Genomic DNA, 15835 nt, shown 5'->3' with positions numbered 1-15835 from the left:
GTACAATCAATTTAGACACTGACTTAAGAGACATGCCATGTGGTGTTTTTTTTATCTCTGTTTACAGTAAAGACACAGTTTCTGCTGTGTCACTATACCTAGACTGAAAGTATGAAGCCAGATTCTGCAGAATTGTGAGAACAAGTGATCCAAACATGAATGATACATGATCATATATTCAACACCAGATTCCTTTCAATGTAGGGATGTGTTTTGAATCTATTGACCACACCATATTTTTTCAGCCGGGTGTCTTTTTGCATCTCGTAATGCAGACTGCATTTTGCAGTGGAAGATGTTACAGAGAGCAAAACATATTTGGGCCACAGCATAACTATGTGTAAATGGGACTGATTCACAAAATAGATATGCATTCATGGAGGACTTTGTTTTTTTTTTTGTTTCCCAATCTCCACAAGGGAAAGAAAAAGAGAAAACGGGTAGAAAATGTAACTTTTCATTGAACTACATTACCCACAATCCTATGACATTTTTGCTCTTCCGGCTTCGATCATTTCCGGTAAGGAAGCAGTCCGATCAAAACAAACGCTAGCTCGTCGTTGAAATATTTGTGCAACTTTCAATGAGGTTACCGTTTGTTGAATCCTAGACGTTTCGCGGTTGCTTATCACGTAAGTCTACCTGCACGTTTTAACATTAAACATTTTAAGACATACATAACGGCTCACATTGCTCGTGCGCGCTCATCAACGTCACCTGTGTTAGCTTCATGGACTCACTGTCGGGCTGTCTGGACGCATTGATTGATGCATTTCTGACTAAACTATCTATTCTGTGAAGCTTAAACATCGCAGTGTTTGTTTTTCCACCGCACATCGCAGCTGTGCTGTGTTATTGTTACTGGCATGACTTTGAAAGTAGAAATACGATTCTAAAGTAAGTAGAGACGGTGGTGGTGATCCTGAGATCCATGCAGCTGTCTTGTGTCCAGTGTACGATCTGTGGTGAAAGTAGCTTTTGTTTTCTTTTGTTTTCTTTTGTACTTGCAATTGTTCCTGGTATTTTTTTGAGTGTCAGGTACATAGCCTTGGTGTATTTATGTTGTACTTGTATTTTAATATCAGTAGATGCAAACCACAGGAATGTGTATTAAGGTAAATTCTGGTTACAAATAATGATTATAGATTCTCTTCATGGCCACAGAGCCAAACTCATCATCTCCACTTCCTCAGCAACTTTGTGAGTCCATGGAGACGCCAGAGCCGGGCCCAGCGGATGGAGAGGAGCATCTGGTGGAGCTGCGACCTCGGACTCGCTCCAACCCTGAAGGTGCTGAGGACCGTCGCAGCAGCACGGGCAGCCTCGGAGGAAACAGCAACCCTAACATAGCGCAGCCCGCTGTGGGGAGTCGTGTTGAGGGTGAGGGTGAGGCTTCTACCAGCGACAGTCCTCCCAGTTCAACTACCACAACCCTTTCAGTAGCTGCAGCTCAGAATGTAGCCCCTGTTGCAGCAGTAGTAGTAGCAGCGATTGCGGCTGCAGCCAGTGCCACGGTGCCACTATCCACTGCTGCCCCTGCGGCCAAAGAGAGGCCGAAGCCCACACCGCAGCAGCAGCAGCCCACATTGACAACCCCCATCCCCCCACCAGCAGAGTACCAGCTCAGAGTTCCCCGTGTCAACTGTCCAGAGAAAGTGGTAGGCCCACATGGCAGTTCTGATTTAGGTTTCACGTGAAAATGAAGCCTTATTCTCACCTTGAGGCTTATTCTATCTGGTTTTCTTCATTTCAGATCATCTGCTTAGACCTTTCCGAAGAGATGTCTTTGCCAAAGTTGGAGTCTTTTAACGGGTAAGCTACAGCGAAGTTAACCTTCATTCCTCAGTGCTCGTATTTCATCCGTCATCACTGCCTAATTTGACCGTCTTTCCAAATAGGTCAAAAACAAATGCCCTGAACATATCCCAGAAGATGATTGAGATGTTTGTCCGAACTAAACACAAGATTGACAAACGGCATGAGTTTGCCCTGGTAGTAGTCAATGATGACGCTCTGTGGGTGAGTAAAGCAATGTCTTAATCTGAACGTTTATGCAATGTAACATGTCTTTCTTGATTATTGCCATCTTCTTCCTCCTCTTGTGTACGCTCCTCAGTTGTCAGGCTTCACGTCTGACCCCAGGGAGCTGTGCAGCTGTCTGTACGACCTTGATACCAATGTGTGCGAGTCCTTCAGTATCCTTGTATTCAAAACTAACTCCTGAACAATGATGAAAACGTATTCCAGACAATGAAGCGGTACATACAGTTGGACATTTTGAAAGAGATTTTAGCCTTAACTGTCCCTGTGTAGACCTTGAAGATCTTCTTAATGTAATGTAAGTACTGTCTGATTATAAACCTTTTTTGGTCTGTTAAATAAAATGCATGAAACTGGAGATAAAGGTGTTTACTGAAGGTCCTCCTTTTCTTTTTTCATCTTCAAAGTCGTCAGAAGATTGAGCTGCCGTCGATGGACAATGTTCAGACCGTCCCTCCTCCATATGTGGTGCGGACTGTGCTCGTCTACAGCCGTCATGCAGGACGGCTTCAGTTCAGCCCTTCAGAGGCTGTTAGTGTAAGGATGACCACTGTCTTCCACTCTTTTTCAGTTCTTTCTTTTTAATGTGAATGTGCTTTTTCTCTCTCTCTTAATATGTTGTTGGCTGCTTTGAACAGTGCATTCACTTTACATTGAAGTCAAAGTCTCGCTTGTTCTTGTGTCTTGCCACAGAAAATGCTGCAGTCTCCGTATTTTTTCTTCGATGTGGTCTACCTGCACAACGGGGTGGAGGAGCAGGGGGATGAGACCAGCTGGAGGGTGAGTGAATCAGCTAATGATCGATTTGATTGTGTGCCGGGATGTCTGCTGTAGTTTGCCTCAAGTTTGTTTGGTGTGGTGTATCATTAGTGTATTTTAGTAGCAAAGAAAACCTTAACGTCACACGATGATGTTATCTATATATTGCCCTGGTGCTGCATTTCATCCATGTTTTCATGTTTTCTTCCTCCAGGAGAACTACACCTCTTTCTGCAACCTGGACTCAAAGGGCATGTGCTATCGCTTCGAGGTTTCCCTGAGTGGACCCGCCATCGAGCTGCACAACTGCATGGCCAAACTTCTGGCTCACCCTTTACAAAGACCTTTCCAGAGCCACGCGTCTTACAGCCTGCTGGAGGGGGAAGACGTCCAGGACATTGAGGCGACAGTGTAGAACATGGCACACTCATGAAGCCCCGTTTCTCTGTGGAATGCACACACTGTAGTTTACTAGAAAAGGAGCTGGGGGTTTTCTAAGTACACCTTATTACTGACGAGGAATCATTTGTAAGAATATTTGTGAAAACAAGCTGTAGTTCTAATGAAACGTTTTAGCAGGTTACTTAACTCTTTTGTTGTGTTGCCATAAAGTCATGATTGTTCTGAGCCACGGAAGTAATAAATGATCTGTTTTTCTTGGCTGTAAAACTGCTGGAGGTTTTCGAGGAATGAGGTGATAAAGTGGATGTCAGAGAGTCCAGGAACCGGACACAAGTAGAAGATGGTGAAAGCATCAGGCTTTGTTAAACTTACTCCCTTACCATTACATCTTTATTTCAAATCATCACCACTGATCTGTCTGAGAGTCTTAAAGGGTGCAAGCATTTGTCTCAAACGGCCAGCTATCAAAAACTCTCAAACTATAATATGTCACTGTGTCACAGAGGTCACAACTTCTGTGATATTGCCTTCCCATTTAGTTCGTCATTTTCACCTTTTGTTGCCTGTTTTAATGTGTTTTCTGTTTTATAATGGGTTGTTTTTTAATTTTAAGTTCATATGTCAGCCTTGTGTGTTACTCAGATAATGAAAGGATGTACAGTAATGTAGAAGCGGCCCCTCTTTTGACAATGATCTCTGTGACATTGTGAAAAAGGCCCCACGTACTGCCAGTCTAGCTGCCCTTGAAACACATTGTACGGATGAGCTTTTTGAAGCCGTTTCTGGATATTAAAAAAAGGCACGTCGAATCAGATTTTTCATTTTAACATGTGCTTTCTGTGTTTTTGTCAGGAGATGGCAGCAGAGTCTCTAGAGGACTGAACTGAATCCAAAGGCCTCAAAGGTTCTGTGGTCCATGAGGATAGAGAGTAGTCTGATTTTCTAAGTGTCAGTTTTTTGTTGCTTTGATCAGTGTTCATCTGTCTTTTAGGTTTTACTAAACCTTTCTGCCTTAAATCTCCAGACATCTTCACTGTCGAGCTTCATCGGTGTCACTTTATATATTACAGCATGATTAAGCAGTCATCGCAGCTTTTGTTTATCTGTTATCCACCAACGGCACGAGTATTACTTCAATGGTCAAGATATATTTTCCTCTGACCCTAAATGTGTCTGCTCGGTTATCTTTAGAGGTGTTTTTATCTCAGCCTTCAACCGTTTGGTTTCCTGTTGATCCGATGTCTGTCCCGACTCCTGTTAGTCACTCATTTTCTGTCACTCTTAACATGCCTTCATAAATTAGTTTTTCTTCCGGTGAGTCAGGTTCTCAGGGAGACAATGGGGAGCAGGAAAAACCCCGGCCTCAGAGGACCTTTCCCCTTTTACACACTTCCCCAGAAGAGCTGGCTGTTCCTCACGTCATCACTGCAGATAACGGCGCGGGGGGGATCCAGTGTGTCTGTCCTGCAGGGAGAATTTGTTATTCCCTCATCCCTGAAGAATGACAGGTCTCTATTGTTACATTCTTTCACTCCTCCACTGCCATGACACCTTTCCGTGCTTGCTGGAACAGGATATGGTGGATTTTTTTTTTTGTTTGTTTGGCGTTTTCTGCTTTGACACCTCACATGGCTTACGTTGTTCCTCCACCAGGGGAATAGGATCAGGAATTCAGTAGTCGCTAAATTTAAATGTGGCACTGATGGGTGATCTTTTCTGGTTTCTTTATATATCACGTGCAGACAGTGGTGGGAAATAACTGTGCGTGTATTCAAGGTACTTGAGTATTTGTATTTGATGCTACTTTATACTTCTATTCCACTATATTTCAGACAGTAATATTGTACATTTTACTCCACTACAATTATCTGTCACTTATACTAGTTATTTTGTAGGTCAATATTTTAAATACAAAACATATAATTATCTAAAAAAATATATATATATATTTTAGGCTAAAATACCCAACAGCTTGCCTGGATTAACCTGTAAAGGTTCCTGCATTGATTTTTTATCGTGTGGAGCACATTAAAAGATTTGTTCACATTTTTTCAAGTTTACCTTAAAACAACAGTCACATGTCCACATTTGGATTGAAAGTTTTTGGTTGCTGTAATCTTTATTCCTGTTTATATTGGTTGTAAAGAGTATTCTTCTGATTTCAATGTAAATTAAGGGACAAAAGCTTCACCCTGTGTAAAAATGACCTCTAAAGTTTAGCTGAAGACAGTAACTATTTTCCTAAGTTACTGTCTTGTTAGTGTGAAATTCACTCCCATTGTTGCTATCTCTCCAAAACAGTTTAGGAGAAACACAAAGAGGAAATTTCAGGCTAAAAGGACAGTAACTTGATTTAAATTTTTGTTTTAAATGAAGGAGAAAGAGTAGATGTAAGATTAAGTTTATCAAACTTATGGTGGAAAGATCATATCTGACCCAAATTAGTAGTTGAAGCAGGATATGTCTACATGTCTGGAGGAGATCCTTAGTTAATCTTCCTGCCCCAATAATTTCCTTTTGACTCACCCACCAGAATAATGTGTAATAATTTGGGAGGTGTTGCAGCTGTAACTGTGACGGAGGTCAATGGGGGAGGAGAGGGGAGGGGAGGTGAGGGCTGGGCCAGGATGGACTCGAAGTGTGGCTCCAGCAGCATGTATAAACATGGCCCCTTTACACACCTACGGGTCACTGTTTACATCCATCATACATGCCATTTCTGCATGTATCACCCTGGCAGCGAGGCCGAGCTGTAGAAGACAGAGACACACTTCTCACCACAGTTTTTTAATTCCATTTCTGCTCGACTGTGTTCACCTTGAAGCACCTGCTCTGCAGAGAAGATCACATCTGAACGGGAAGCCTTGTGGATTTTTCCTGTTTAGTTCTTCCGAAACCAGCTGCCATCATTTCGCCTCCACCAGTCATGTATAGCTCCAGCTACTCCCGGGCCAAGTTTGGCCTGGAGACAAGGGAGCCCCTGCACAAGTCCAAAGGGAAGAGCTGCGGCTACTACATGAGGATCGTCTTCTTTTTTTCCTCTCTGATCCAGTCTCTGATCATCGTCAGCCTGGTGCTCTTCCTCATCTATGGACAGCCAGAGAAGTCTGCAGAGGAGAAGAGGGTCCAGGTCAGTGACTTCTTCTAGTATAATCTTCATTTAATAGTTTGTTTTGTCAGATATTAAAGGTCACTCTCAAAACTTTTTTTAAGACGTTGTACTTGGGTTTAAATGGTAATTTGTGGCTGATATGGTGTATATCAGACACCCATCGGACACTGCCCAAGTGTAACAATAAGCAAAACGTTTTTTTAGTGAAAGCGGGACTAATTCCTGCCACATGCTTTTGATCGAACTTAGTGTTTGTGCAGCATCAATCATCACTCGCCTGTTATGTTTCTGTCACAGTATAATATGAATGTATATAATATGTTCAGTGCTGTAAAATACAGTGATGATGATGCTGAGAGATCTCTGATTCTTATCCTGAAGGATCTCGAGCTGAACTTCAACAGGCTGAGTGAGAACAACATCCAGCTGAGAAAGGAGAAAGGCGAGGTGGGAGCTCAGCTGGCAGCTCGCACAGCTGAGAAAGCTGCTCTGGAGACAGAGCTGGCGAAGCTGAAGACTGATGCTAACAAATCAGACCTTGTGCAAAAGGAGAAGTTAGTAAGTAGATGACTTGATTAATATAATGCTAAGAGAAGCAGGTCGTTTTGTGCAAGTAGTTTTAACACATCTTGATCTTCTTTAAGAAATTCTCTACAACAAGTACAAATTAAGGTTAAAGTAATTATACAACATGACTATTTCTTTAGGCATTGTTCTAGTTTTCCTATTGGTGACCAGTGGTGGAACAAGAATCTAGATCCTTTACTTAAGGTACTAATACCACTCTGTAAAAATATTCCATTACAAGTAAAAGCCATGCATTGAAAATGTCACTTAAATAAAAGCATTTATCTTTAATTAGGAAAATATAGCTAAAGTCTTAAAAGTACTCGATGCAAAAAAATGTCCCATGTGACTATATATTATATCAGTATTTATGGGTTAATGTAAAAGCAGGATTTTTACTTGTAGTTGGTTGAGGTGCAACCAATGATTTTGTATCATTGATTAATCTTCAGAATATTTTCCCAATTAATCGATTGATTGATTGTTTGGTTTGTAAAACTTGAAATGAAAATCAGAATTACCCAGAACCCACAGTGACACCTCCACACTGATCGTTTTGACCAACTATTGAACAAGAAAAACTAGAATTTATTAAAATAATCACAAAGAAAAAGCAGCAAATACTCACATTAGTGATGCTGGAACCATGAAACGTTTTTCATTTTTACAAGAAAAATTACTTAAATGATTATCAGAGTAATTTCTTGATTGATTTTCCGTCAATCAGCTCATCGATTTATCAAATATTTTCAGCTCTTATTGTATAAACTGCTGGATAGTTTAATTTGTAACAAACATACGCTCTTCATATTTTTTGTATGTAATTTTGTTAATTTGTAAATCAACTAAAGCTGTCAGATAATTGTAATAGAGTAAAAATGTTATTATTTTCCCCTAAAATGTATTAAAAAGTATAAAACTCAAGTAAAGTACAAGTACCTCCAATTTGTGCTTAAGTACATTAGTTGAGTAAATGTATTGAGTTAAGTTCCACCACTATTAGTCGCTATCTTAATAAAATAAAACAAAAAATGAATCATCCTGTAAATAAATAAATATATATATAATACATTTTAGTTTTACATTTTTTTAATTTCGATGTACAGGCTAGCTGTGAGAGAATGAATGCACACTTCAGCATGATGGCACGTCGTCCCTCCCCTCCGATCCAGCTTCCTCCTGTGGTCACTACTAGCGGTATGCACTCCAATTCTATACTGTTGGGAGATTTCATCTAACGCTATAATACCGTTTAAATATTTAAAAAAATGACTGTTGATGAACATCAGAAATTTTGGCAATAATGAATGTATGTGTAAAATAATAAATATATAAATGTACAGTAAAATTAAAGTCCATGTGGTTCAGAAAAGACAAGATGTTGGCAAGTAAAGCAAATTGTTTTCGGATGCATTTAAGTAAAAATAATATTGGTACTAATAAGGCACCCTTTATTCAGGGTATCTAAGTTTTAATTAATGGCTTTATTTATGGTTAATAAATAATTTACTTAGGATTTATAGAGCGGTTACAAGACATTTTATTAATGTCTTGTAACTTTTGGGTGATTAATTGATTAATTGACCTCACCTTTGGTGACTAACTGACATCCTGGTAATCCAAAGGTTATCCTAACTAATGTCTAATAACCGATCTATAAAACATGAATTACTAAACATCAATGCCATTAGTTACACTTTGTAAAAGGTGACTTATTAGAAAAAGGAACCAGAATATTATGTCAGAAAAATGTCAGTGTGACTAAAAGTAAAAGTGTCTATTTAAAAGTTCCTGTGATAATACTGCTTTCCACTGAACTCTCCAGGTGAAATGAAGACTTTGCAGACCTTCAACGCTCAGCAGAAAGCGATGATAAACCTCATTGAGGCAAACTTCACCCAGACGGTTCAGTACCTAAGCCAGCAGAGAGACAACGCCCTCAAAGACCGAGACACACACCACCAGGATGCCATCACCCTGCGCAGGGAGAACACCATGCTGAAGGAGCAGCTCACCACCTACACCAGGTACTGTTTCTCCACATGCTCTGTATCTGAAAATATTAAGATTAAACACATTCAAGTTTTTTGTTTTTTGTATTGTTTTTCAACCAGGAAGTGCAAAGAGGACTTTGCTCACTCTTTGGACGGGATCAAGATCGTGACCAGCGATTTCCTGACCAAGATCAACAACCTGTTTCCCCACCAGCTGACCTTTCACCTCACCTGTGACAGCCAGAAGGAGCAGATGGAGAAGATCAGAAACAGCTGCACAAACCTGTCCAGAGAAGTAGAGAACAAGTTCCAGCTGTATTTAGACAACGTGGGCAACACGGTATGTGCAAGATATTAAGTGATTCTACATATGTGTTGATTTGATGTTATATTTAAAATTAGAGGGAGTAGGCAGTGACATCATTTTGTTTTTACATTAATAGGAACTAGAATTTACCCATACATCAACTTATATGCAGTGGTGGACGACATACTCAGATCCTCAAGTTAAAATCCTACATTCAAAATCCTGTTTGGATAAAAGTACAAAACTAGCAGAGAGAGAGATTTAGATATATTATCCCAGTGGGAAAAAATATTTCACAGCTACTACAACACATAAAGATACACATATATATATTATATATATATATATGTATATATATATATATATATATTATATATATATATATATACACCATCGCATTATCAGCAAAAGTTACTTCAATTATCAAAAGTAAAACTGCTTGTTCTGCAGAACAATGGCAACTACGGGTCTGGTCCATCATAAGGATCATGAGATGATTCATGAGGTAGAACAGACAAAAAGAAGTTCTGATAGATAGTTGCTTTTCAAAACAAATATTGGATAATTTTACCTCTTCAGGCCTCTGAAAGTAATTTAAGTGAAAGCATCTGATCAGTATAGTGGGAAAATCTTGTGTAACAAGATTATATAATACAAAATACGTTGTATTTTATTAACCCATCCTTTCTTTCTTATGTAAAGTCTTCATTGGAAAAGTAAATAGTGACTTATGTCAATTAAATGTAGTGCAGTAAAAAGTAAAAACAATTCTCTCCTCAATGTTGTGGAGTAGTATAAAGTAGCATTATCTAAAAATTATATTTTTCCGAATTTGTACTTCTTTTACACTCCGTAACTCTGATGGAATATTCCAAGTAACAAATTGAACGGGAAACCAGTTTCTCAAGGGAGGAAGTGAATCATTCACATTAAAACTACAGCTGAAGAGACAGACGTCCTCTGAGGTGACCTCGGAGTCAAAGTAAAAAAGTAAATGCGTTTGTCGCTGCTGATACAGCAGCACAGTGCAGAAAAACAACTACATACCCTAAGCAAGCTTTTTAATAAATCATCACTTCTTCATGAACTTACTGTTTTAACTTTTGTCTCCTTTGTCAGAAGACCGGTGGTAATTGTTAACTTTTGTTTTACACATTTTTTACCATTTTGTGCCTATGTAGGCACAATTCTAAACCAATTTATTTCTATTCATGATTATCTTTGTAGGGATAAGTTTATAACACGGACCAACATTACACACCAGAGCATCTATAGCCAACACCAGTTTGCAGTACCCGTCCCTACATCGGCCTTTATACACAAAACTCAAGAAGAAACACAAACAATGATACAGTAAAATGACCATACAATTTAATGACAACGGCAACAAACAATTCATAGCTACATGACCAATTTCTCTTTAAAAAATGTGTCAACTCTAAATATTATTTTCATTACCAATGAATCTGCCAAATTAGTTCTTGATTTCTTGATGGTTGGTCTTCAGAAGGTCAGAAGATGACATAAAAGATGCCCATCACATTTACCAAGAGTGCTTGTGACACTCTTTTAATGTCTTGTTTTGTCTGTGACCAACAGACTAAAACCCAACTATACTCAGTATACACGCATTACAGGCATTTGTGGTTGAGTTTAATATTATCAAATTTTATGAAATTATCAAAACTTGCTTCCTAGGGTGGTGGGCAAAACATTCTAAACACCTCTCAGTATAATGTAGTCCAGTTTAACATCACTGGAAAAAAGTTACTAGTATGAAGGAGAAATGTAATACATAAAGCCATATTGAGGAAAATGTACATTAAGAAACACTCACAATGATAGATAGAAATAGACACATTGTTAGACAATTATGTAAAGGCACCATCTGGAAACATGTGGTGCAGTCAAGTATGACACATTTTTCAACCACAGCCCATAATATGAGAGTGACTTTCAGCCTATCAAAGTATTACATTTAAAAGGAAAAACATGGCATCAGATGATTATATCACATTTATTTAGAAAAAAAATGATTTTCTTCTTTCAGGTGTCCGAGATCCAAGTGAAGTCCAGTCGTCTGGAGGTGCAAAACTCACATTTGACTTCTGAACAGCAGCAGTGTGAACGCAAACGCAGCGAGACGGTCGCCGAGGCAGCCAAGCAGCTGCAGCTCACGCAAAAGACTCATGACGACCAGGTAGATATTGTGTGTGTGTGTGTGAAAATAAAAAGTAATTTACACATACTTAAGTCTCTCTTTACAGGAGTGTGTGTGTGTGTTAAAGTGAAATGGAAACCCAGCAGGATCCATGGAACAAGCTGATTCCCTCAGTTATTGGTTATAAAAATGTGACTGCCATTGTAAAATGTATACTCTTCCACTGTTTAACAGGAACTTACAGTAGCATGAAATAAATAAAGGGATATATATATATTTTTTTTTTTACATTGTTTCCATTTAAAATAAAACATGCATATTTTGTGAAGGTGGAGAAATTACTGATTGAGCAGAATCGTCTGAGAGAACAGAAGAAGCTGCAGGAAGACAGTTTGGCCCTGAGAGACAGCGAGCTTCAGACCCTCCAGCGAATGCTCTCTGCTCAGCCCAATGTCAAGGTAAAATAAAAACAGATGACCAGCTGTTTACTCTGTACAGACATATGAAAGGAAAAGAGGGAAGGCAGCGCCCACAAGTGATTTCAAACCTCCATTCATTTATTTACGATAGTCATTTTTCGGTTTATGTAAAGCATAATCTAAGCTGCTCTCAAAAGACAATCTGGCTAAATAACTTGTATTTGGAGTGTATGCACCCCCGTGCATTTGGATAAGATAAATACTTCACTGATCACATGGACAGCAGTGCAGAGGTAAGGTGGTGCATATGTGGACTCAGCAGAAAAGAGGAATCTGAGGGCAGAAGCAGGAAGGATGGACAGGCAAGATAACAACGGAAACATTTTTAAGCAGTCATAAGTTCACAAAATGTCCCATTTCAAACCCCACAGCAACGAGTGTGCAGCGAAGGTGTCCATGCACACTCAGAAAAAGTAAAATATATGTGGTATGTGTGTTTATAATGTTAAATAATACTGAAATAATCATTTATTTTCCAGTCCGGTGTTCCTAAAGCTGCCAGCCTACAGGCCTCTATTGGAGCACCTGGCATCAGTAAAACTCCAACGGTACATCTTATATGTGAATAAAACACAATTAATAGATCATATAATATTCATATGAAGTGTAAACACTGTACAGAGCATGTGATTACATTTAGGCCTAAAAAGAAGATTAATCAAAGTTTGATCTTTCATCATTCTGGTTCTTTGGTGGTCTTCATGTGAAACTGTGCTGAAACAAGACCTCATTGCTGTCATTGATATTTGATTATACTTATCAATGTTTTGTCTTTTCAGGGGAGATGAAATGAACCGGAAGGCACAACAGGCGCCACAGTGATCAACATATTGCCTTTCAACATTTTTAAGAAGGACATGTACTGTATATATTCCTGATTCAACACAACTTGTAAATACTTTAAGTTTATATTAATTACATATTACTGTTGTTGGTCTGTGCATGCTTTTTCTTAGCTCTGTGGAATAGCTGATTCATTTGTATTTTACATTTACTGTTTGATAGTTACAATTGCTGTGAATAGCCTTGGTAGCTTCCAAGATAAATGTACAAATCTCCATGACACTGGTGTAAATATTTTCTATTGTGTCACTCCTTGTGCTTTCTACTGTTAGGAAATTCAAAACCAAATTAAATGAACCAAAGACTGACTCACTCCTGAACTGTCTTGTTCCTCTCATCCTCGTCATTAAAAGTGCAACAACTCAGACAGGACTTTGGGCAGCAGCTGCTCACTTGTCTGCTATAAACAGAATACTCTTAAAATAGCAACATTTATGTTTCCTGGTGGTTCACAAATTGAATTTCTACTGCAGCCGTATTGACAATACATACACGACCAAGTCATTAACACATCTCCAGTCGTTAGAAGTCCAAAAAACGGTTTCAGAAATCAGTAGGAAAACATTTTGGCACGAATTAGACTGGAAGTACTAGATCCTTTACGAGTTCAGTGCAGTAGCTGTTGAATTAACTGTTCTCAGGCTTTACTATTTCCTTTTCATAAGCACAAGTCGATGAGTGTATGCAGGGCTGCAGCAGTAAACTGCTGTTTTCTTTTAACTGTTTTATGATTATATTTTTAAAAACTACACACACACGACTTCTTACAGGCTGTTCTGTTCCCCATCAATTCATTTCAATGTTAACTTAACTAGAGTAGTAAATTAAACTGTTCATTAAACTGCGTAAATCAGCGTAGAAATCTAAATTTTCAAGCTTGCATCGCACATGGAAATATTAGCATTTAGACAGAACAAATAATTAAGAGTCCTGCATGTTGTATAAGACGTCCCATGAGGATAAACTCCCAGGCTGACTGCACTGATGGATGTGAGTGTTACAGGTAAGACAGTCTGCCTCCTGTCCTCAGGAAATCCTTTGTTTAACATGAAGTGTTTTCAACCCCATGTATAGACCGAAACACACCCTGACTTCTAATCAAATGGCTACAGGGTGGTACTGGACCTGGCTACGTCAAACTTGCATCTCAGGACGGCCATGAATCACAACTACAGGAAACTGACGGAGAGAAAGCTAAAAGTATAAATATATAGACTGAGATGTATCCATAGCACCAAGTAACACAAACTGTCACTGGGAAAAGCTTTGCTTCTGGCATAGAATATCCGGTTAAGTTTGTAATCAGCATTCAGTTTCGAACACATTTCACACATCACAGTTGAGATAAACATATCACACACAGACACTACTTCAAAGATGAACCAAGCTCCAGAATTGATTGCCACTAATTTGTACGACAGCAAGTCCCGCTTTCAGCTTAAACTCCGCCTGTGTGGTAATTAATCAGGGTGAACATGAAAGAGGACAAAAAAGGCTGACAGGGCAGTGCGGAAAGAGGAAAGGTCAGGTAGCAGAGACAAAGTGGAGAGAGACAAAAAGGCAGCGAGACGGGGAGTTATGATGGTGTACAGCAGGGCAACTGTCGTCAGAGACTGGGCGAGAAGAAACCAACTGGGGAAGAAGGGTGAGGAGTTCAACAAGGAAACATAAATATTTGATCGAGGCAAGATTGACAAGGGAACAAAGGGCACAAAGGGCACAGCCTCCAAAAACTGTCCCTTTCCCACAGAGCAGGAGCTGGGAAACTCTGGTTTTCTCTACATACTATACTATACTGTATGAAAGTGCTTGATGTGCCTTTATTAAAGCCGTACATTCATTTTAGTTACAGTAACAACTTAAACACGATTACAACACTGTTCCCTTTCTGGTGGATGTGTAAATAGACAACTAACTCATTAGTCGTAACAACCGTAAGATGCTGTTGATGTTGTGTTTACGGCCTGTTGCACTACCTCCTAGCTGTGAGAATAAATTAATAATGTAGGTTTAAAGGCAATCAGCCCTTATTTCTCAGATTCCTTCTGTGGTCTCTGATTCATGACGTACATTTGATTCGTTATAAAAACACACATTGTCTCAATTATTACACATAAAGGCGTACATAATACAACAAATAGTCGTTTAAAATAATACAATCTCTCTCACACACACACACACACACACACACACACACACACACACACACACACACACACACACACACACACACACACACACACACACACACACACACACACACACACACACACACACACACACACACACACACACACACACACACACACACACACACACACACACACACACACACACACACACACACGCAATGATATCTGCTCCCAAATAAAAGAAATCGTCATTGTCCTGCAGTACAAGTAAACATCCATGACCTTGCAGAGGTCTGTAGCTGGCTGTATTTGAAATGATCTTGGCTGTTATGTTGCGACCCAAGAGCCCAATGCTCAGCTATTAAAAAGGCTTTCCGAAGCTATATTTAAATTATGACTCAAGACTTGCAGAACTCTTGTCCAGCACATGGGGCCTCCGAGGCACCTGTCCTCTTCTGAAGAGCATCAACAGAAAACAAATAGTTATGTGTCTTGGGAGCAGAGTGACCCTGCAGCAAAGAACACACATTTTTATTCTTTTCACTCTTGTAGGGCCTCGAAACCAGGCATAATGACGGGGCGGTGCCCTTTCTTTACCGATACAAGAATGCAGCCTTTCCTTTCTGAGCAGGTGAGCAGACTAATATTAGTATTTCATGTTTTTGCTGATACTCAACTGACTATTTTCCAATGCAAAAGTCTTTGAAGATGATATCCAGGATCTCCTCTGCCCCGACACGTCCAGTGATCCGGCCTAGACTCGTGAGAGCCAACCGGACACCCTCGGCTGCCAGAGCGAGGTCAATGTCACGATATCGCTGGTACTGAGCCAGGGCCGCAAAACACTGCTGCAGGTGGGCCCTGTGGCGGGCCTGGGTCAGGGTGGGGGCACAACACAGAGGGTCGCCACACCTAGAGAGGAAGTTAAATAACAAAATGATTGAAATAGAGTTGTTTTTTTGTCCTTTGGAAAGGATAGAACTAACTTTAAAAGACACTGTGGAACTATGACATTGTATTATGACATACTATACTATGA

The 15835-nt window shown here is 39.6% G+C and overlaps 3 protein-coding genes across 6 annotated transcripts in view; 2 read left to right on the top strand and 1 right to left on the bottom strand.

Moving 5' to 3' along the window:
* The first annotated feature begins 484 nt into the window (after positions 1–484).
* On the top strand, positions 485–4010 carry babam1 (BRISC and BRCA1 A complex member 1). Of its 2 annotated transcripts, none has more exons than XM_076088264.1 (9): positions 485–632; positions 1194–1658; positions 1754–1812; positions 1899–2019; positions 2117–2195; positions 2314–2338; positions 2448–2577; positions 2734–2820; positions 3014–4010. In XM_076088264.1, exons 2-9 carry the CDS (start codon positions 1209–1211, stop codon positions 3212–3214), a joined length of 1152 nt encoding a protein of 383 aa, XP_075944379.1. In that variant the 5' UTR covers positions 485–632; positions 1194–1208; the 3' UTR covers positions 3215–4010. The 2 variants fall into 2 exon arrangements, with proteins under 2 accessions (XP_075944379.1, XP_075944380.1); XM_076088265.1 differs by having other exon boundaries at positions 490–632; positions 1165–1658.
* A 138-nt stretch (positions 4011–4148) lies between these two features.
* On the top strand, positions 4149–12972 carry plvapb (plasmalemma vesicle associated protein b). Of its 2 annotated transcripts, XM_076088263.1 has the most exons (9): positions 4149–6331; positions 6695–6871; positions 7987–8077; positions 8706–8907; positions 8995–9214; positions 11232–11381; positions 11672–11800; positions 12301–12369; positions 12601–12972. In XM_076088263.1, the coding sequence occupies exons 1-9, from the start codon at positions 6128–6130 to the stop codon at positions 12607–12609; spliced, it is 1251 nt and encodes a 416-aa protein (XP_075944378.1). In that variant the 5' UTR covers positions 4149–6127; the 3' UTR covers positions 12610–12972. The 2 variants fall into 2 exon arrangements, with proteins under 2 accessions (XP_075944378.1, XP_075944377.1); XM_076088262.1 differs by lacking the exon at positions 12601–12972 and having other exon boundaries at positions 12301–12432.
* gtpbp3 (GTP binding protein 3, mitochondrial) overlaps positions 11879–15835 on the bottom strand; it is a 21884-nt gene continuing 17927 nt past the window's right edge. For both annotated transcript variants that reach the window (XM_076088259.1, XM_076088260.1), the window contains exon 12: positions 11879–15708. In XM_076088259.1, coding sequence (XP_075944374.1) covers positions 15477–15708 — 232 coding nt within the window. In that variant the 3' untranslated portion in view covers positions 11879–15476. The remainder of the gene's footprint in view (positions 15709–15835) is intronic.

The sequence above is a fragment of the Anarhichas minor genome, unplaced genomic scaffold (assembly GCF_050575085.1).
Source record: "Anarhichas minor isolate MPS153535 unplaced genomic scaffold, ASM5057508v1 ptg000010l, whole genome shotgun sequence".
In the NCBI taxonomy this organism is placed as follows: Eukaryota; Metazoa; Chordata; class Actinopteri; order Perciformes; family Anarhichadidae; genus Anarhichas; species Anarhichas minor.
The sequence above is the reverse complement of the archived record's forward strand: the minus strand, read 5'-3'. Positions and strand labels throughout refer to the sequence as shown.